General features: G+C 41.5%; 1 protein-coding gene across 1 annotated transcript in view; it reads right to left on the bottom strand.

Moving 5' to 3' along the window:
• calcoco2 (calcium binding and coiled-coil domain 2) overlaps positions 1 to 17,165 on the bottom strand; it is a 31,236-nt gene that overhangs the window by 9,650 nt on the left and 4,421 nt on the right. The window contains exons 3-4 of the mRNA XM_062056870.1: positions 8,382 to 8,475; positions 8,142 to 8,302 (exon numbers count right to left, since the gene is read on the bottom strand). Coding sequence (XP_061912854.1) covers positions 8,142 to 8,302; positions 8,382 to 8,475 — 255 coding nt within the window. The remainder of the gene's footprint in view (positions 1 to 8,141; positions 8,303 to 8,381; positions 8,476 to 17,165) is intronic.

Raw genomic sequence — 17,165 nt, forward strand, 5'->3', positions numbered from 1 at the left:
CGTGAAACAGGTGCGTGACTTGACAGGTGGAAACTAATGGGTGACCATGGAAACCAAACAAAACAAGTGAAACCAGGAACTAAAAAAAGAGTCCAAAAACCAAGCAAAACAAAAACATGATTAACACAGACATGACAGAGCCCCCCCCTTACGGACAGATCCCAGATGTCCCAACACAAAAAAATGAACAAGAGCCATGGGAGGGCGGGAGGGGGACATGGCGGTGGGTCGCCAGGCCAAGTGGCCCCGAATCCACCGAGGCATAGTCATGTGGGCGAGGTGGGCGACCCGGGAAGGGCCACATCCGTGGCAGACGATGAAGTGGGCGCACTTGGCGTGGCGGACGACCAGGTAGCGGCCATATCCGTGGCCGACGAGAAGACAGGCGCGTCGTCGTCATGGCAGGCGTAGAAGCAGCAGATGAAGCGGGCGGCGAAGCTTGGCGTGGCGCGTCGGGCGGCGAAGCTTGGCGTGGCGCGTCGGGCGGCGAAGCTTGGCGTGGCCATGGTTGGTCTTGGTATGGTTGGTCTTGGTGTTGGCATGGTTGGTCTTGGACTTGGTCTTGGCGTGGGGGGTCTTGGTCTTGGCGGCGTGAAGCTGCGACTGGCGGCACTTGGCGGCGCGAAGCTGCGACTGGCGGCACTTGGCGGCGTGAAGCTGCGACTGGCGGCACTTGGCGGCGTGAAGCTGCGACTGGCGGCACTTGGCGGCGTGGAGCAGGTAGCGGAACTTGGCGTGGTGCTACTACTGGCGGAACTTGGCGGCGTGGAGCTGCCATGGGTGGCGCTTGGCGTGGAGCTGGGCATGGTGGAGCTTGGCGTTGAGCTGGGCATGGTGGAGCTTGGCATGGTGGAGCTGCTAGGCATGTTGATAGCCTTGGAGCAGGGCGTGGAGCAGGTGGAGATGGCCTAGCTGGAGGCTGTGGCTTGTCAGGTCGAAAGACTGGTGATGGCGGCCGTGCTGGTGGCTGTGGCTTGGCTGGTCGAAAGACAGGTGGTGGTGGCCGAGCTGGAGGCTGTGGCTTGGCATGGCGATGCTGACCCACCCCACCTGAACAATTCCCAGCCCTACCCCCCCCCTCAAGGAGCGGATCCCAGACGCGCTCCCCGCGGTCTGGAACCGTCTTTTGGAGTGGGTGGAGGGAGGTCAGGAGGGGGGAAGAATCCTCCCCTCTAAATTGTCCAAAATGTCCTTTTTTTTCTACATGTGATTGAGTGGGTGAAAAAAAAGAAACATGTTGTGACGTGGGCGTGGCTTGAGTCTGGGGGCGGGGCATGAAATTTGGGTGGCTTGGCTTGACAGGATCTGATTTCTAAAAACATGTCCTGGTAATGTCTTATCATGTTTTTAGAGTCTTTGGTTGGAGGCGGATGATCAAAAGAAAAATAATTCAGAAACAAAAAATCCTGGTCTGTGATGTCATCCTGGGGAAGCCGGGCTGCCTGTGGCTTGCTTCCGCCCGGAGGGGGAGCGGCGTGTCCTGCCGGCTCGCGGAAGTCTTTCGTCTTGGGCGACGCTTCCGCGGCTCGGACCAAATGGAGCACAATGGCACCAGTCTTCCATTTGGCCCCCACATCATGTCTCTGTGCTCCATGGAGGAGTAGCGCAGCGTTTCCTCCTCCATCGCGCGCAGGACCGCCCAAGAAGCCTCGTCAAAAGCGTCCAATTTTCGTGCGGGAGAATTTTTATGCTGGCGACCTACTGTCACGACTTGGTTCTTGGGTTTTGTTTCTCCCAGAAGGCAACGGAAAATTGGCGCGTGCAAGACGTGAATTTAAATACATGTTTAATTTTAACAATAAAAAAAAGGAATAAACAAAAAGCGCTCACAGCGGAGGTAAAAACTTGACTATGGAAACAAAAGGCGCGCACAAAGGCGGAAATACAAAACTTGGGTATAAACACAAAACTTGCACAAAGGCAGAAACTATGAACAATAAAACAAAAACACTAACTGTGGCATAAATGAACAAAACTTACTTGGCAAAGAACTGTGACATGACATGAAGTGGAGGGATGAAAAAGTGCGAGGTCGCCAGGACGAACAACAGAAAAACAATGGACTTAAATAACACAGACAGGCGCGTGACTCAAAACGTGAAACAGGTGCGTGACATGACAGGTGAAAACTAATGGGTGACCATGGAAACCAAACAAAACAAGGAAGTGAAACCAGGAACTAAAAAAAGAGTCCAAAAACCAAGCAAAACAAAAACATGATTAACACAGACATGACAGATAATAACTAAAGTTAACACCATATAAAAATAGTATAATACATATTTTAAAATATAAGAAAAATGAATGAATAAAAACATAACATTTGAGGCGACCCCAAGGGATAATAACTAAAATTAACACCATCTAAAAGTAGTATATCACATATTTTAAAATATAAGTAAAAAATAAAATGTAAATAATATATTAATAAGTGAAAACACAACATTTGAGGCGCCCCCACTGGATAATAACTACATTTAATACCATCTAAAAAAATTGTGTAACACATTTTAAAATATGAGTAAAAATAAATTAATATCCATCCATCCATCCATCTTCTTCCGCTTATCCGAGGTCGGGTCGCGGGGGCAGCAGCCTAAGCAGGGAAACCCAGACTTCCCTCTCCCCAGCCACTTCGTCCAGCTCTTCCCGGGGGATCCCGAGGCGTTCCCAGGCCAGCCGGGAGACATAGTCTTCCCAACGTGTCCTGGGTCTTCCCCGTGGCCTCCTACCGGTCGGACGTGCCCTAAACACCTCCCTAGGGAGGCGTTCGGGTGGCATCCTGACCAGATGCCCGAACCACCTCAACTGGCTCCTCTCGATGTGGAGGAGCAGCGGCTTTACTTTGAGCTCCCCCCGGATGGCAGAGCTTCTCACCCTATCTCTAAGGGAGAGCCCCGCCACCCGGCGGAGGAAACTCATTTCGGCCGCTTGTACCCGTGATCTTGTCCTTTCGGTCATAACCCAAAGCTCATGACCATAGGTGAGGATGGGAACGTAGATCGACCGGTAAATTGAGAGCTTTGCCTTCCGGCTCAGCTCCTTCTTCACCACAACGGAAAGATACAGCGTCCGCATTACTGAAGACGCCGCACCGATCCGCCTGTCGATCTCACGATCCACTCCTCCCCCACTCGTGAACAAGACTCCAAGGTACTTGAACTCCTCCACTTGGGGCAGGGTTTCCTCCCCAACCCGGAGATGGCACTCCACCCTTTTCCGGGCGAGAACCATGGACTCGGACTTGGAGGTGCTGATTCTCATCCCAGTCGCTTCACACTCAGCTGCGAACCGATCCAGCGAGAGCTGAAGATCCTGCCCAGATGAAGCCATCAGGACCACATCATCTGCAAAAAGCAGAGACCTAATCCTGCAGCCACCAAACCAGATCCCCTCAACACCTTGACTGCGCCTAGAAATTCTGTACATAAAAGTTATGAACAGATCATACAGGGAGCGGACCGCCACAATCAGACAGTCCGATACCCCATACTCTCTGAGCACTCCCCACAGGACTTCCCAAGGGACACGGTCGAATGCCTTCTCCAAGTCCACAAAACACATGTAGACTGGTTGGGCAAACTCCCATGCACCCTCAAGGACCCTGCCGAGAGTATAGAGCTGGTCCACAGTTCCACGACCAGGACGAAAACCACACTGTTCCTCCTGAATCCGAGGTTTGACTATCCGGCGTAGCCTCCTCTCCAGCACACCCGAATAGACCTTACCGGGAAGGCTGAGGAGTGTGATCCCACGATAGTTAGAACACACCCTCCGGTTCCCCTTCTTAAAGAGAGGAACCACCACCCCGGTCTGCCAATCCAGAGGTACCGCCCCCGATGTCCACGCGATGCTGCAGAGTCTTGTCAACCAAGACAGCCCCACAGCATCCAGAGCCTTAAGGAACTCCGGGCGGATCTCATCCACCCCCGGGGCCTTGCCACCGAGGAGCTTTTTAACTACCTCAGCAACCTCAGCCCCAGAAATAGGAGAGCCCACCACAGATTCCCCAGGCACTGCTTCCTCATAGGAAGACGTGTTGGTGGGATTGAGGAGGTCTTCGAAGTATTCCCTCCACCGATCCATAACATCCGCAGTCGAGGTCAGCAGAACACCATCCTCACCATACACGGTGTTGATAGTGCACTGCTTCCCCTTCCTGAGGCGGCGGATGGTGGTCCAGAATCGCTTCGAAGCCGTCCGGAAGTCGTTTTCCATGGCTTCCCCGAACTCCTCCCATGTCCGAGTTTTTGCCTCCGCGACCGCTGAAGCCGCACACCGCTTGGCCTGTCGGTACCTGTCCGCTGCCTCAGGAGTCCTATGAGCCAAAAGAACCCGATAGGACTCCTTCTTCAGCTTGACGGCATCCCTCACCGCCGGTGTCCACCAACGGGTTCTAGGATTACCGCCACGACAGGCACCAACTACCTTGCGGCCACAGCTCCAATCAGCCGCCTCGACAATAGAGGCGCGGAACATGGTCCATTCGGACTCAATGTCCAGCACCTCCCTCGTGACATGTTCAAAGTTCTTCCGGAGGTGGGAATTGAAACTCTCTCTGACAGGAGACTCTGCCAGACGTTCCCAGCAAACCCTCACAATGCGTTTGGGCCTGCCTGGTCTGTCCGGCATCCTTCCCCACCATCGCAGCCAACTCACCACCAGGTGGTGATCGGTAGAAAGCTCCGCCCCTCTCTTCACCCGAGTGTCTAAAACATGAGGCCGCAAATCCGACGACACAACTACAAAGTCGATCATGGAACTGTGGCCTAGGGTGTCCTGGTGCCAAGTGCACATATGGACACCCTTATGTTTGAACATGGTGTTCGTTATGGACAATCTGTGACGGGCACAAAAGTCCAATAACAAAACATCGCTCGGGCCATTCTTCCCAATCACGCCTCTCCAGGTTTCACTGTCGCTGCCAACATGAGCGTTGAAGTCCCCCAGTAGAACGAGGGAATCACCCGGGGGAGCACTCTCAAGTACTCCCTCGAGCGAATCCAAAAAGGGTGGGTACTCTGAGCTGCGGTTTGGCGCGTAAGCGCAAACCATAGTCAGGACCCGTTCCCCCACCCGAAGGCGGAGGGAAGCTACCCTCTCGTCCACCGGGTTGAACTCCAACATGCAGGCTCTGAGCCGGGGGGCAACAAGAATTGCCACCCAAGCCCGTTGCCTCTCACTGCCGGCAACGCCAGAGTGGAAGAGAGTCCAGCCCCTCTCGAGAGAACTGGTTCCAGAGCCCTTGCTGTGCGTCGAAGTGAGTCCGACTATGTCTAGCCGGAACTTCTCCACCTCGCGCACTAGCTCAGGCTCCTTCCCCCCCAGCGAGGTGACGTTCCACGTCCCGAGAGCTAGCTTCTGTAGCCGAGGATCGGACCGCCAAGTGCCCTGCCTTCGGCCGCCGCCCAGCTCACTTCGCACCCGACCTCTATGACCTCTGCTATGGGTGGTGAGCCCATTGGAGGGGGGACCCACGTTGCCTCTTCGGGCTGTGCCCGGCCGGGCCCCATGGGGACAGGCCCGGCCACCAGGCGCTCGCCATCGTGCCCCACCTCCGGGCCTGGCTCCAGAGGGGGGCCCCGGTGACCCGCGTCCGGGCGAGGGAAATCTGGGTTCCTTGTTTTTATCTTTTATTGAGGTCTTCAAATAAATAAATTAATAAATGAATAAAAACATAACATTATAGGCATCCCCACTGGATAACTAAAATAAACACCATCTAAAAATAGTAAAACAGATATTTTAAAATATAAGCAAAAATAAATGAATAAAAACATAACATTTGAGGTGCCCCACTGGACAATAACTAAAATTAACACCATCTAAAAAAATAGTCCATCCCATCCATCCATTCTCCACCGCTTATTCCCTTCGGGGCTGCGGGGGGCGCTGGAGCCCATCTCAGCTACAATCGGGCGGAAGGCGGCGTACACCCTGGACAAGTCGCCACCTCATCGCAGGGCCAACACAGATAGACAACATTCACACTCACATTCACACACTAGGGCCAAAAAAAAAAAATAGTATAACACATTTTAAAATATAAGTGAAAAATAAAATATTAATAAGTTAAAGGTAAGTACCAATGATTGTTACACACACACTAGATGTGGTGAAATTTGTCCTCTGCATTTGACCCATCCCCTTGCTCACCCCCTGGGAGGTGAGGGGAGCAGTGAGCAGCAGCGGGGCTGTGACCGGGAATAATTTTTGGTGATTTAACCCCCTATTCCAACCCTTGATGCTGAGTGCCAAGCAGGGAGGCAATGGGTCCCATTTTTATATATATATAATATAATATATAATATATTTATATAATAAATGAATAAAAACAACATTTGAGGTGTCCCCACTGGATAATAACTAAAATTAACACCATCTAAAAAATAGTATAACACATATTTTAAAACACAAGTAAAAATAAATTAAAGACGGAATAAAAACACAACATTGAGAGAATAATAATAGTAATAATAACAATAAAAAATAAGAACCTAAGAAGAGTTAATATGACCAGTAAAAAGGCTAATAAAAATGCATTTTTTTGTTCTAAAACTAATTGATGGGAGAATTTTCTTTTAATTTTGTACTAGAAAAATGAAAAAATGAAAACAAATGTAATTTTAAAATTACAAAAACAAATATTTTAGTGCAAATTCAAAAGATACATTTTATCCTGGCACACGTAATCCCGGTACGACTGTTTGCAAGGCCAGCACTAAGCCTGGGCGTCATGGAGGACAATGGGAATATCTGCGCAAACTTGCTATCATATGCTCATCAGTGACGGAGCAGGAAGAGGCTAGGAACACGTTTGTGGTCAAATTTCATGTGAAGCGCCCGCTCATTCATTCATTGACATTTTACATGTGTGTGTAGCTCACAGCTACACAACAGCTAAGCAAACAATAGCACACATGCTAGACATATGTAATAATCATTGATAGGGGTTGGAATCTTTGGGCGCCAAACGATTCGATACGATTCTGATTCCTGGGGTGACGATTCGATTTCAGAATTGATTCTCGATTCAAACAGATTCTCGCAATGTATTATTTGGTGTAATTATTCTAATAATGGAACGTTTTCAAGACAGGTTGCAGTTTAGAAAAATCTCTTTATGGTTGCGTGGAGATGGGCTTAAAACATTTTTTTATTAAAAAAAAAAAAGGAAAAAAGTTTTTTCTTAAAATACATTTTTAAAAATTATGAATCGATTTAGAATCGGGATAAGTAACAATCGACTTTTTTGCACCCTTGACAATTGAAGAAAATTGCAGTGTAAAACAGCACATTTGTGAATAAAAACAAGTATTAAATCATTTTTGTTGCATGTTACGAACACATACAAAGTCTCCAAGGCAGAAGTGTATTAAAGTATCCAGTAACAAGCGTGTCCGCATCACTCAATTTACTGCAACTCATGAGCCTTAACTTCATGAATTATTGTGACCACTAGATGTCACTAAACAAAAGTACCACTCCACTTTAACTTAAAGACAGCATAAGTTGGTTACTGGGGTTCAATTCCCACCTTCTACCTTCCTAGTCACGTCCGTTGTGTCCTTGGGCAAGACACTTCACCCTTTGCCTCTGATGGCTGCTGGTTAGCGCCTTGCATGGCAGCTCCCGCCATCAGTGTGTGAATGTGTGTGTGAATGGGTAAAAATGTGGAAATACTGTCAAAGCGCTTTGAGTACCTTGAAGGTAGAAAAGCGCTATACAAGTATAACCCATTTATGAGTCCATTCCAAACTGTTAATAATGAATAGGTTAGTGTTTTTCACACCATCCAATGATGAAAGACACATTTTTTAGGTATGATTCGTGCTAATATCGCATCGGATCAACATCGGTATCGTAGCAGAAGTTGTATCGGAACACTCTGTGGGCTTTGTGGGCTCTGAACCGAGGATGTTGTCGTGGCTTGTGCAGCCCTTTGAGACACTTGTGATTTAGGGCTATATAAATAAACATTGATTGATTGACTCGTAGGAGTTAGCGTGACCCGCGTCTACATTTCAGCATTTTCTTCTCTCTGCTGTATTTTGTAGTTTTGTTGTAGACAGACCAATAAAACCCGGTCTGGGGACCTTTGGACACACCTGGCGTAAATTCTAATGCAGGATTTGTGATACCTGTGTGGTAATAACCCAGAGGTCATTGTCAAACGTGGACTCTGCACTTGGCTCCGTCTCAGTTTTGAAGCAGAACGGCGTGCTGGCACCGCACACGTGGCCCGAGCTGTCCACGTAGCAGAACTGGTAGAAGTCCACGTCATCCTTGGGCAGGTAGTAATCTGGGAAAGGGGGAGCACGGGTGAGGAATGAAACGACGTGTAGCTTGTTCGATCGCCTCTGACGTTGTTCGTGTTGCACCTTTGAAACACGCCTGCCTGCTCACTGGCTGCTGGTCCCCACATGGCTCCACCCACACAAAGGTGTGATAGTCCTTGGTAGTGCTCCAGCCCACCTGTGGGGTCAAAGTGCACAGGTCAGCACACGTCCCCACAACCCGAGTCAAGTCGGCCGCCTTTAATTACAAATAGGAAAATAACAACGTTCTTTGTGCTGCAAACAACATTTAACGATTATAGTTTTAATGTTGTCAACGTGTTATTATTCATAACCTTGTCAATATCTCCCCAGTCTTGTCTCAAAGGTTTGTGCTACATTTGTGCTGCAAAATGTTTTTGTCAAACTATTGTAATTTTTATATTACCGTTTTTTATTAACGTTTTATAGTTATGTTATTAATGTGTTATTATTCATAAACTAGCCTCCCCCAAAACTTGTCTCAAACATTTGTGCTACATGTGTGCTGCAATATGTTTTTGTCTAACTATTTTAGTTTTCATGTTATTGAGTTATTGTTCATAACCCCCCAATCAATGTCAAAATCGCTCCAAACTTGTCTCAAACGTTTATCTTCATGCTGCAACATTTTTTTGTCTATTATAGTTTTTATGGTATTAACGTTTTATAGTTTTAATGTTATTAATGTGTTATTATCCATAACCATCCTCCCCACCCCAAATTTGTCCCAATCGGTTTGTGTTAGAAGTGTATTTGGTTTAACTATTCTATTTTGATGTTGTTATCGTTTTATTATTAATAACCACCCTTTCAAAATATGCCCAAACTTGTCTCAAACATTTGTGCTAAATTTGTGCTGGTTCGTGCTGCAATTTTTTGTCTAATCAATATAGTTTTTTTGTTATTAACATCCTATTATTCAAAATATTAGGTTTTGGTGATTTGTTTTATGATTTATAATCACCATGTCAAAATCTCCCTAAACTTGTCTCAAACGTTTGTGCTACTTTTGTGCTGCAACATTTTTTTGTCTATTATAGTTTTTGTTACTAAGGATTAATTATGTTTTTATGTTAATAACGTTTTATCATTCATAACTACCTTGTCAAAATCTCCCAAACTTGTCTGAAACATTTGTGCTACATTTGTGCTGGTTAGTGACAAGCGGTAGAAAATGGATGGATGGATGGATAGTGTTTAAGTAATTAAAGCTTTAATGTTATTAATGTGTTCATATTCATAACCAGCCCCCCCCCAAATCGGTGTCAAAATCGCTCCAAACGTTTGTGTTATGTTTGTGCTGCAACATTTTTTGTCTATTATAGTTTTTATGGTATTAAATAACGTTGTATAATTGTTATTGTTATTAATGTGTTATTAACCATAATTATCCCCTCCCACCTCCAATCGTTTGTGCTACAAATGTATTTTGTCTATAATATTTTTATGTTATTAACGTTTTATTATTCATACCCACCTTGTCAAAATATCCCCAAACTTGTCTCAATCATTTGTGCTGCAATTTCTTGTCTAACCATTATAGTTTTTATGTTAACATTTTATTATTCGAAATACTGTATTAAGTTTTGGTGATTTATGTTTTATAACCACCATGTCAAAATCTCCCCAAACTTGTCCCAAACGTTTGTGCTACTTTTGTGCTGCAACATTTTTTGTCTATTATAGTTTTTATGTTATTATGTTTTTATGTCAATAACGTTTTATTATTCATAACCACCTGGTCAAAATATCCCCAAACTTGTCTCAAACATTTGTGCTACATTTGTGCTGCAATTTTTTTTTTCTAACCATTTTAGTTTTAGTATTAACATTTTATTAATCGAAATATTAGGTTTTGGTTATTTATGTTTTATGATTTATAACCACCATGTCAAAATCTCACCAAACCTGTCCCAAACATTTGTGCTACTTTTGTGCTGCAACATTTTTTGTCTATTATAGTTTTTATTTTATTAAGTTTTTTTGTTAACGTTTTATTATTCATAACTACTATGTCAAAATCTCCCCAAACCGGTCTCAAACATTTGTGCTGGTTTGTGCTGTAATTTGTTTGTCCATTATAGTCTTTAAGTTATTAATGTTTTAAAGTTTGTATGTTATTAACGTGTTTGTATTCATAACCAGACCCCCCCAATTGATGTCAAAATCGCTCCAAACTTGTCTCAAACGTTTGTTATGTTTGTGCTGCAACATTTTTTTGTCTTTTTGTTTTTATGTTAGTATGTTGTATTGCTTTTAATATTATTAATGTGTTATTATCCATAACCATCATCCCCAACCCAAACTTGTCCCAAAACTTTGTGCTACCAATTTCTTTTGTCTAACTATCATATTTTTATGTTGTAATCGTTTTATTATTCATAACCACCTTGTCAAAATATCCCCAAACTTGTCTCAAACATTTGTGCTGCAATTTTTTGTCTAACCATTATAGTTTTTATGTTAAAATTTTATTATTCGAAATACTGTATTAGGTTTTGGTGATTTATGATTTATAACCACCATGTCAAAATCTCCCAAACTTGTCTCAAACATTTGTGCTACATTTGTACTGGTTTGTGCTGCAATTTTTTTGTCTATTATAGTGTATAAGTTATTAATGTTTTACAGTTTTTATGTTAACGTGTTCATATTCATAACCAGACTCCCACAATCGATGTCAAAATCGCTCCAAACTCAAAAGTTTGTGTTATGTTTGTGTTGCAACATTTTTTTGTCTATTGTGGTATTAACGTTTTATAGTTTTGAATGTTATTAAAGTGTTATTATCCATAACTATCACCCCCACCCCCAATCGTTTGTGCTACAAATGAATTTTGTCTATTATGTGTTTGTTATTAATGTTTTATTATTCATAACCACCTTGTCAAAATATCCCCAGACTTGTCTCAAACATTTGTGCTGGTTTGTGCTGAAATTTTTTTGTCTAACCATTATAGTTTTTATGTTAAACATTTTATTATTCAAAATATTACGTTTTGGTGTTTTATGATTTATAACCACCATGTCAAAATCTCCGCAAACTTGTCCCAAAAATTTGTGCTACGTTTGTGCTGCATTATTATTATTTTGTCTATTATATATTTCATGTTATTAAGGTTTTATGTTTTTATGTTAACGTTTTTTTTATTTATAACTACCTTGTCAAATCTCCCAAACTTGTCTCAAACATTTGTGCTACATTTGTGCTGCAATTTTTTTGGGGCTATCTTAGTGGTTAAGTTATTAACATTTTAAAGTTTTTATATTTTTAAGGTGTTCGTATTCATAACCAGAACCTCCCAATCGATTTCAAAATCGCTCCAAACTTGTCTCAAACGTTTGTGTTGTGTTTGTGCTGCAACATTTTTTTGTCTATTAATAGTTTTTATGTTATTACGTTGTTTTGTTTTTAATATTATTAATGTGTTATTATTATCCATAACCTTCCCCAAACTTGTCCCAATCGTTTGTGCTACAAATGTATTTTGTCTAACTATTATATTTTTATGTTATTAACGTTTTATTATTCATAACCACCTTGTCAAAATATCCCCAAACTTGTCTCAAACATTTGTGCTTGTTTGTGCTGCAATTTCTTGTCTAACCTTTATAGTTTTTATGTTATTAACGTTTTATTATTCAAAATATTAGGTTTTGGTCATTTCTGTTTTATGATTTATAACCACCATGTCAAAATCTCCCCAAACTTGTCCCAAACGTTTGTTCTGCAACATTTTTTGTCTGTTATACTGTTTTTGTTATTAAGTTTTTATGTTAATAACGTTTTATTATTCATAACCACCTTGTCAAAATATCCCCAGACTTGTCTCAAACATTTGTGCTAAATTTGTGCTGGTTTGTGCTGCAATTTTTTTTGTCTAATCATTATAGTTTTTATGTTAACATATTATTATTCAGAGCATTATGTTTTGGTGATTTATGTTTTATGATTTATAACCAACATGTCAAAATGTCCCCAAATTTGTCCCAAATATTTGTGCTGCAACATTTATTGTCTATTATCATTATTTATTGTCATATTAGTCATATGAAGCCCTCTGGTTCTCCTGCAGACTCCCTCCCACCTTGCCTGTTTAAGGAGGTACTTGCTATTATTGGATCAAGTGTCCTTAACATTATCAATAGTAGCCTCTCTTCTGGAATAGTTCCAGTAGAGTTTAAACATGCAGTGGTACGACCTCTACTTAAAAAACCAAGCCTCGACCCCTCTCTCCTCTCTAACCTTAGACCTATCTCTAATCTTCCATACATTTCTAAAATATTAGGGAAGGTTGTCTCCAGTGAATTGTTGCCCTTCTTAGAGGATAATGGTATCACTGAGTTGTTCCAGTCCGGTTTTAAAGCCCTCCACTGCACAGAGTCAGCGCTTCTAAAAGTTTTTAACGATATCCTCCTGTCAACTGATTCTGGTAAATATGTTGTCCTGGTGCTTTTAGATTTGTCTGCTGCTTTCGACACCGTCGACCACGCCACCTTAATCACTCGTCTTGAGAACTGTGTGGGCATTAAGGGCGCCGACCTCAACTGGTTCCGGTCGTACCTAACCGACAGGAGTTTTTGTGTAAAAATAGACAGTTTTATGTCTTCCACAGCTCCTTTACCACATGGGGTTCCCCAGGGCTCAATCCTTGCCCCAATCTTATTTGCGTTTTACCTTCTCCCCCTCGGTTCTATTTTTAGGAAGTACGATATTGCATTTCATTTTTATGCCGATGATTGCCAGATTTATTTTCCCATGGCACAAAATAACACGGTTCAACGTCTTATTGACTGCCTGCACGACATCAAAGCCTGGCTTTCAGCTAACTTCCTGAGCCTAAATGAAGATAAAACATAAGTTATGTTGTTCGGTCCAAGTCGCTCCCCCTCCCCCAACGTTGACCTCGGCACTCTGACCCCGTATCTCAGCGACTGTGTCACAAACCTGGGGGTAAAGTTCGACTCAGATTTTAAATTCGAAAAACAAATCAGCAGCGTCGTACAAAAAAGCTTTTATCAATTATGCCAAATAGCGAAAGTGAAACCGCTTCTATCAGGACATGATCTCGAGAAATTAATCCACGCCTTTATCTCGACTCGTTTAGACTACTGCAATGCCCTGTATGTAGGCATTAGCCAGGCCTCCCTCGCCCGCCTGCAGCTTGTGCAGAACTCTGCTGCTCGTCTGCTAACACAGACCCGCAGACGCGAGCACATCACCCCTATATTAGCGTCCCTTCACTGGCTCCCTGTGCGTTACAGAATCAATTTTAAACTCCTTTTATTTGTTTTTAAATGTCTAAACAACCTCGCGCCAACATATCTCTCCGACCTCCTTCAGCCTTACTGCCCCACCCGATCCCTAAGATCAGCCGATCAGCTGCTACTGACGGTTCCGGACACAAGGCTGAAGCTTAGAGGTGACAGAGCTGTTGCTGCTGCTGCTCCCAAGCTCTGGAACGACCTATCTCTTAGTGTTAGACAAGCCTCCTCTCTTCCTGTTTTTAAATCTCTCTTAAAAACATACTTTTATTCCATGGCTTTTAACACTGAGTGATATCCATCCTGCAATGGCGCCCCATAATACACCTGCTGTGAACCTGTTTTTATATTTTATTTATTTATTTTTTATCGTGTTCTGTTTGCTCGGTTCTCGTATTATCTTTTAACCTGCCCATTTGGCTTTATAAATAAAGTTGATTTGATTTGATTATACTTTTTTTAATGTTATTAAGGTTTTATGTTTTTATGTTCATAACGTTTTATTATTCATAACTACCTCGTCAAAATCTCCCAAACTTGTCTCAAAGCATTTGTGCTACATTTGTGCTGCAATTTGTTTTGTCTATTATAGTGTTTAAGTTATTAACGTTTTAAAGTTATGTTATTAACATGTTCGCATTCATAACCAGACTCCCCCAATCAATGTCAAAATCGCTCCTAACTTGTCTCAAACGTTTGTGTTATGTTTGTGCTGCAACATTTTTTGTCTATTATAGTTTTTATGTTATGTTTTGTTTGTAATATTATTAATGTGTTATTATCCATAACCATCCCCCCCCCACTCAAAACTCGTCCCAATCGTTTGTGCTACAAATGTATTTTGTCTAACTATTATATTTTTATGTTAACGTTTTATTATTCATAACCACCTTGTCAAAATATCCCCAAACATTTTTGCTGTTTTGTGCTGCAATTTTTTGTCTAACCATTATTGTTTTTATGTTATCAACGTTTTATTATTCGAAATATTAGGTTTTGGTTATTTATGTTTTATGATTTATAATCTCCATGTCAACATTTCCCCAAACTTGTCCCATACATTTGTGCTACGTTTGTGCTTACATTTTTTTTGTCTATCATAGTTTTTATGGAAAATGTTTTATGTTAACGTTTTATCATTCATAACCTCCTTGTCAAAATCGCCCCAAACTTGTCCCAAACATTTGTGTTATGTATGTGCTGCAACATTTTGTTTGTCTATTGTAGTTTTTATGTTAACCTTTTATACTTTTTATGTCAATAACGTCATAACCACCGTGTCAAAATCTCCCCAAACATGCCTCAATCGTTTGTGCTGCAATGTTTTTGTCTAACAATTACAGTTATGTTATATGATATAATTTTTATGTTATTAGCGTGTTATTATTAATAACCCTTCCCCCCCTTCCCTCACTTTCTCAAAATCTCCCCAGACTTATTTTGAATGTTTGTGCTACATTTGTGCAGGTTTGAGTTGCACAATTGTTTTGTCAAATTGTTATACTTTTTGTTATCAACATGGTATTATTCATAACCAGCCCACCCCCAACCTTGTCAAACTCCTCTCAAACTTGTCCCAAACGTTTGTGCTACATTTGTGCTGCAAAATTGTTTTGTCCAACTATTATAGTTTGTATGTTATTGCCGTTTATAGTTTTTAATTTGTTAAAGTTGTATAGTTTTTAGGCTATTAACACACACCTTGTTAATAGGTTTGTGTTGCTAAATTGTTGCTTTAAACTATTATAGTTTTTATGTTATAGTTTTTGTTGTTATTATTTATACCCACCCCCGGCCCCCACTTGTCAAAATCACTCAAACTCGTCTTTGTCACACCGCGGTGAGGGATGTCTTGTCTTGGTTTTTTTCTGTCTTGTGATTTGCATGTTTTAGTTTGAAAAGTAACTCTCCTCTCATTTCAAGTCACTTGCCCTTGCTTTTGTGTCATCAGTCTGACGTCATCCCAGTTCCCTGATTGTTTCCAACTGTTCCCTATTACTCTCATGTGTCTTATAAGCCCACTCCTCCCTTTGTTCTGTGCCAGATTGTCTCGTGTATTCGTGCCTCTCTGGCTTCGATGTCCATGTCTTGCATTGCCTCGTCTTGTGCTTATGTTTCTTGATCCTGAATCCCTTCATTGCTATTTTGAGTTTTCCTTTCTTCCTCCTCAGCAGAGTGATTTTGTTATTTAGTTTATTCAGCCGAAGTGGTGAGTTATCAGTTATTTTTCATTCTTTCCTCAAATTTTTTGTTAAATTTAAATAGATTAGATAAGTGTAGAATTTTTCATAGCCGTTGTTTCTTCCTCCTGTTGGAGCGTTTTTGTGTTAATAAATTTTATAGCATATACGGCGCCAATTATAGTTTGTCTTTGCTTTTGTGTTTTCCTCCGTTCTGAGTGATTTTCGGTTGTTCCTATTTTTTTGGAAACTTTTTCGACGACTAGTTTTTTGTTCAAATAGATATTGTATTCCTTTACTCTGGAGGTGAAAGGAACCTGTCAAAATAAAAGCCTGTCGAAGTTCCCTACTCTGCATCTGAGTCCTATCCTTTTTACCAAGCCTGACAGTCTTATTCGTTTGTGCTACAGTTTTTTTTGTCTAACCCAGGGGTGTCCAAAGTGTGGCCCGGGGGCCATTTGCGGCCCGCAGCTAATGTTTTACCGGCCCGCAGCACATCGTTGTAAAAATACTACAACTTTTTTTTTTTTAAAACATTAAAAAGTGGAATAAAAGAGCAAATAGGTGGAATGCAACGAGAAAAAGTTGCAATGTTGACTCTAATAACACCATTTTTTAAAATAATTTCTCAAAAAATAATAATGAATCAAAATCAATGTTGCTATGAATTATTGACTGATTTAAGGACATAAATACAACAAAAATATGAAAATTATATTTAAAAAACATACTAATTATATACTATTACTAATTATACTAATTATTCTATTGATTGTTATAATACATATACTAAACTAATTACACTATATATTATCTGAAGCTGATATAGAGATTAAAGTGTTGAATGAAAAAAAAAAAGCATGACCTTTTTATGAGTGGGGCACTTTTGGATCCCCGAGAATTTTAGTGGAATTTAATAACTGTCTTTGCTATAAAAAAAATAAAAAATTAAAATTAAAATCGACTTTGCTATGAATTATTGACCTATTTAGGGATCCAATTACTTCACATCGAATATTCCACTTTGAAAATCTTTTTGGGAAAAATATTGTATATTTTGTATTTTAGCCCCAAAAACCACAGTTTCGACAAAAAGCTCGTAAAATGTAAAAAAAAAATAATGAATAGAATTAGAGATTCAAGGCTTTTATGAAAAAAATAATATACGACTTATTTTTAACCTTTTTTAAGACTGAAACCCTTCTGGGTCTCTAGGACCTAACTTGAGGGAGCCCCAAAAATAAAATCAATCAATCAATCAATCAATCAATGTTTATTTATATAGCCCTAAATCACAAGTGTCTCAAAGGGCTGTACAAGCCACAACGACATCCTCGGTACAGAGCCCACATACGGGCAAGGAAAACTCACTCCAGTGGGACGTCAATGTGAATGACTATGA

This window comes from Entelurus aequoreus, linkage group LG08, assembly GCF_033978785.1.
Source record: "Entelurus aequoreus isolate RoL-2023_Sb linkage group LG08, RoL_Eaeq_v1.1, whole genome shotgun sequence".
Taxonomy (NCBI): domain Eukaryota; kingdom Metazoa; phylum Chordata; class Actinopteri; order Syngnathiformes; family Syngnathidae; genus Entelurus; species Entelurus aequoreus.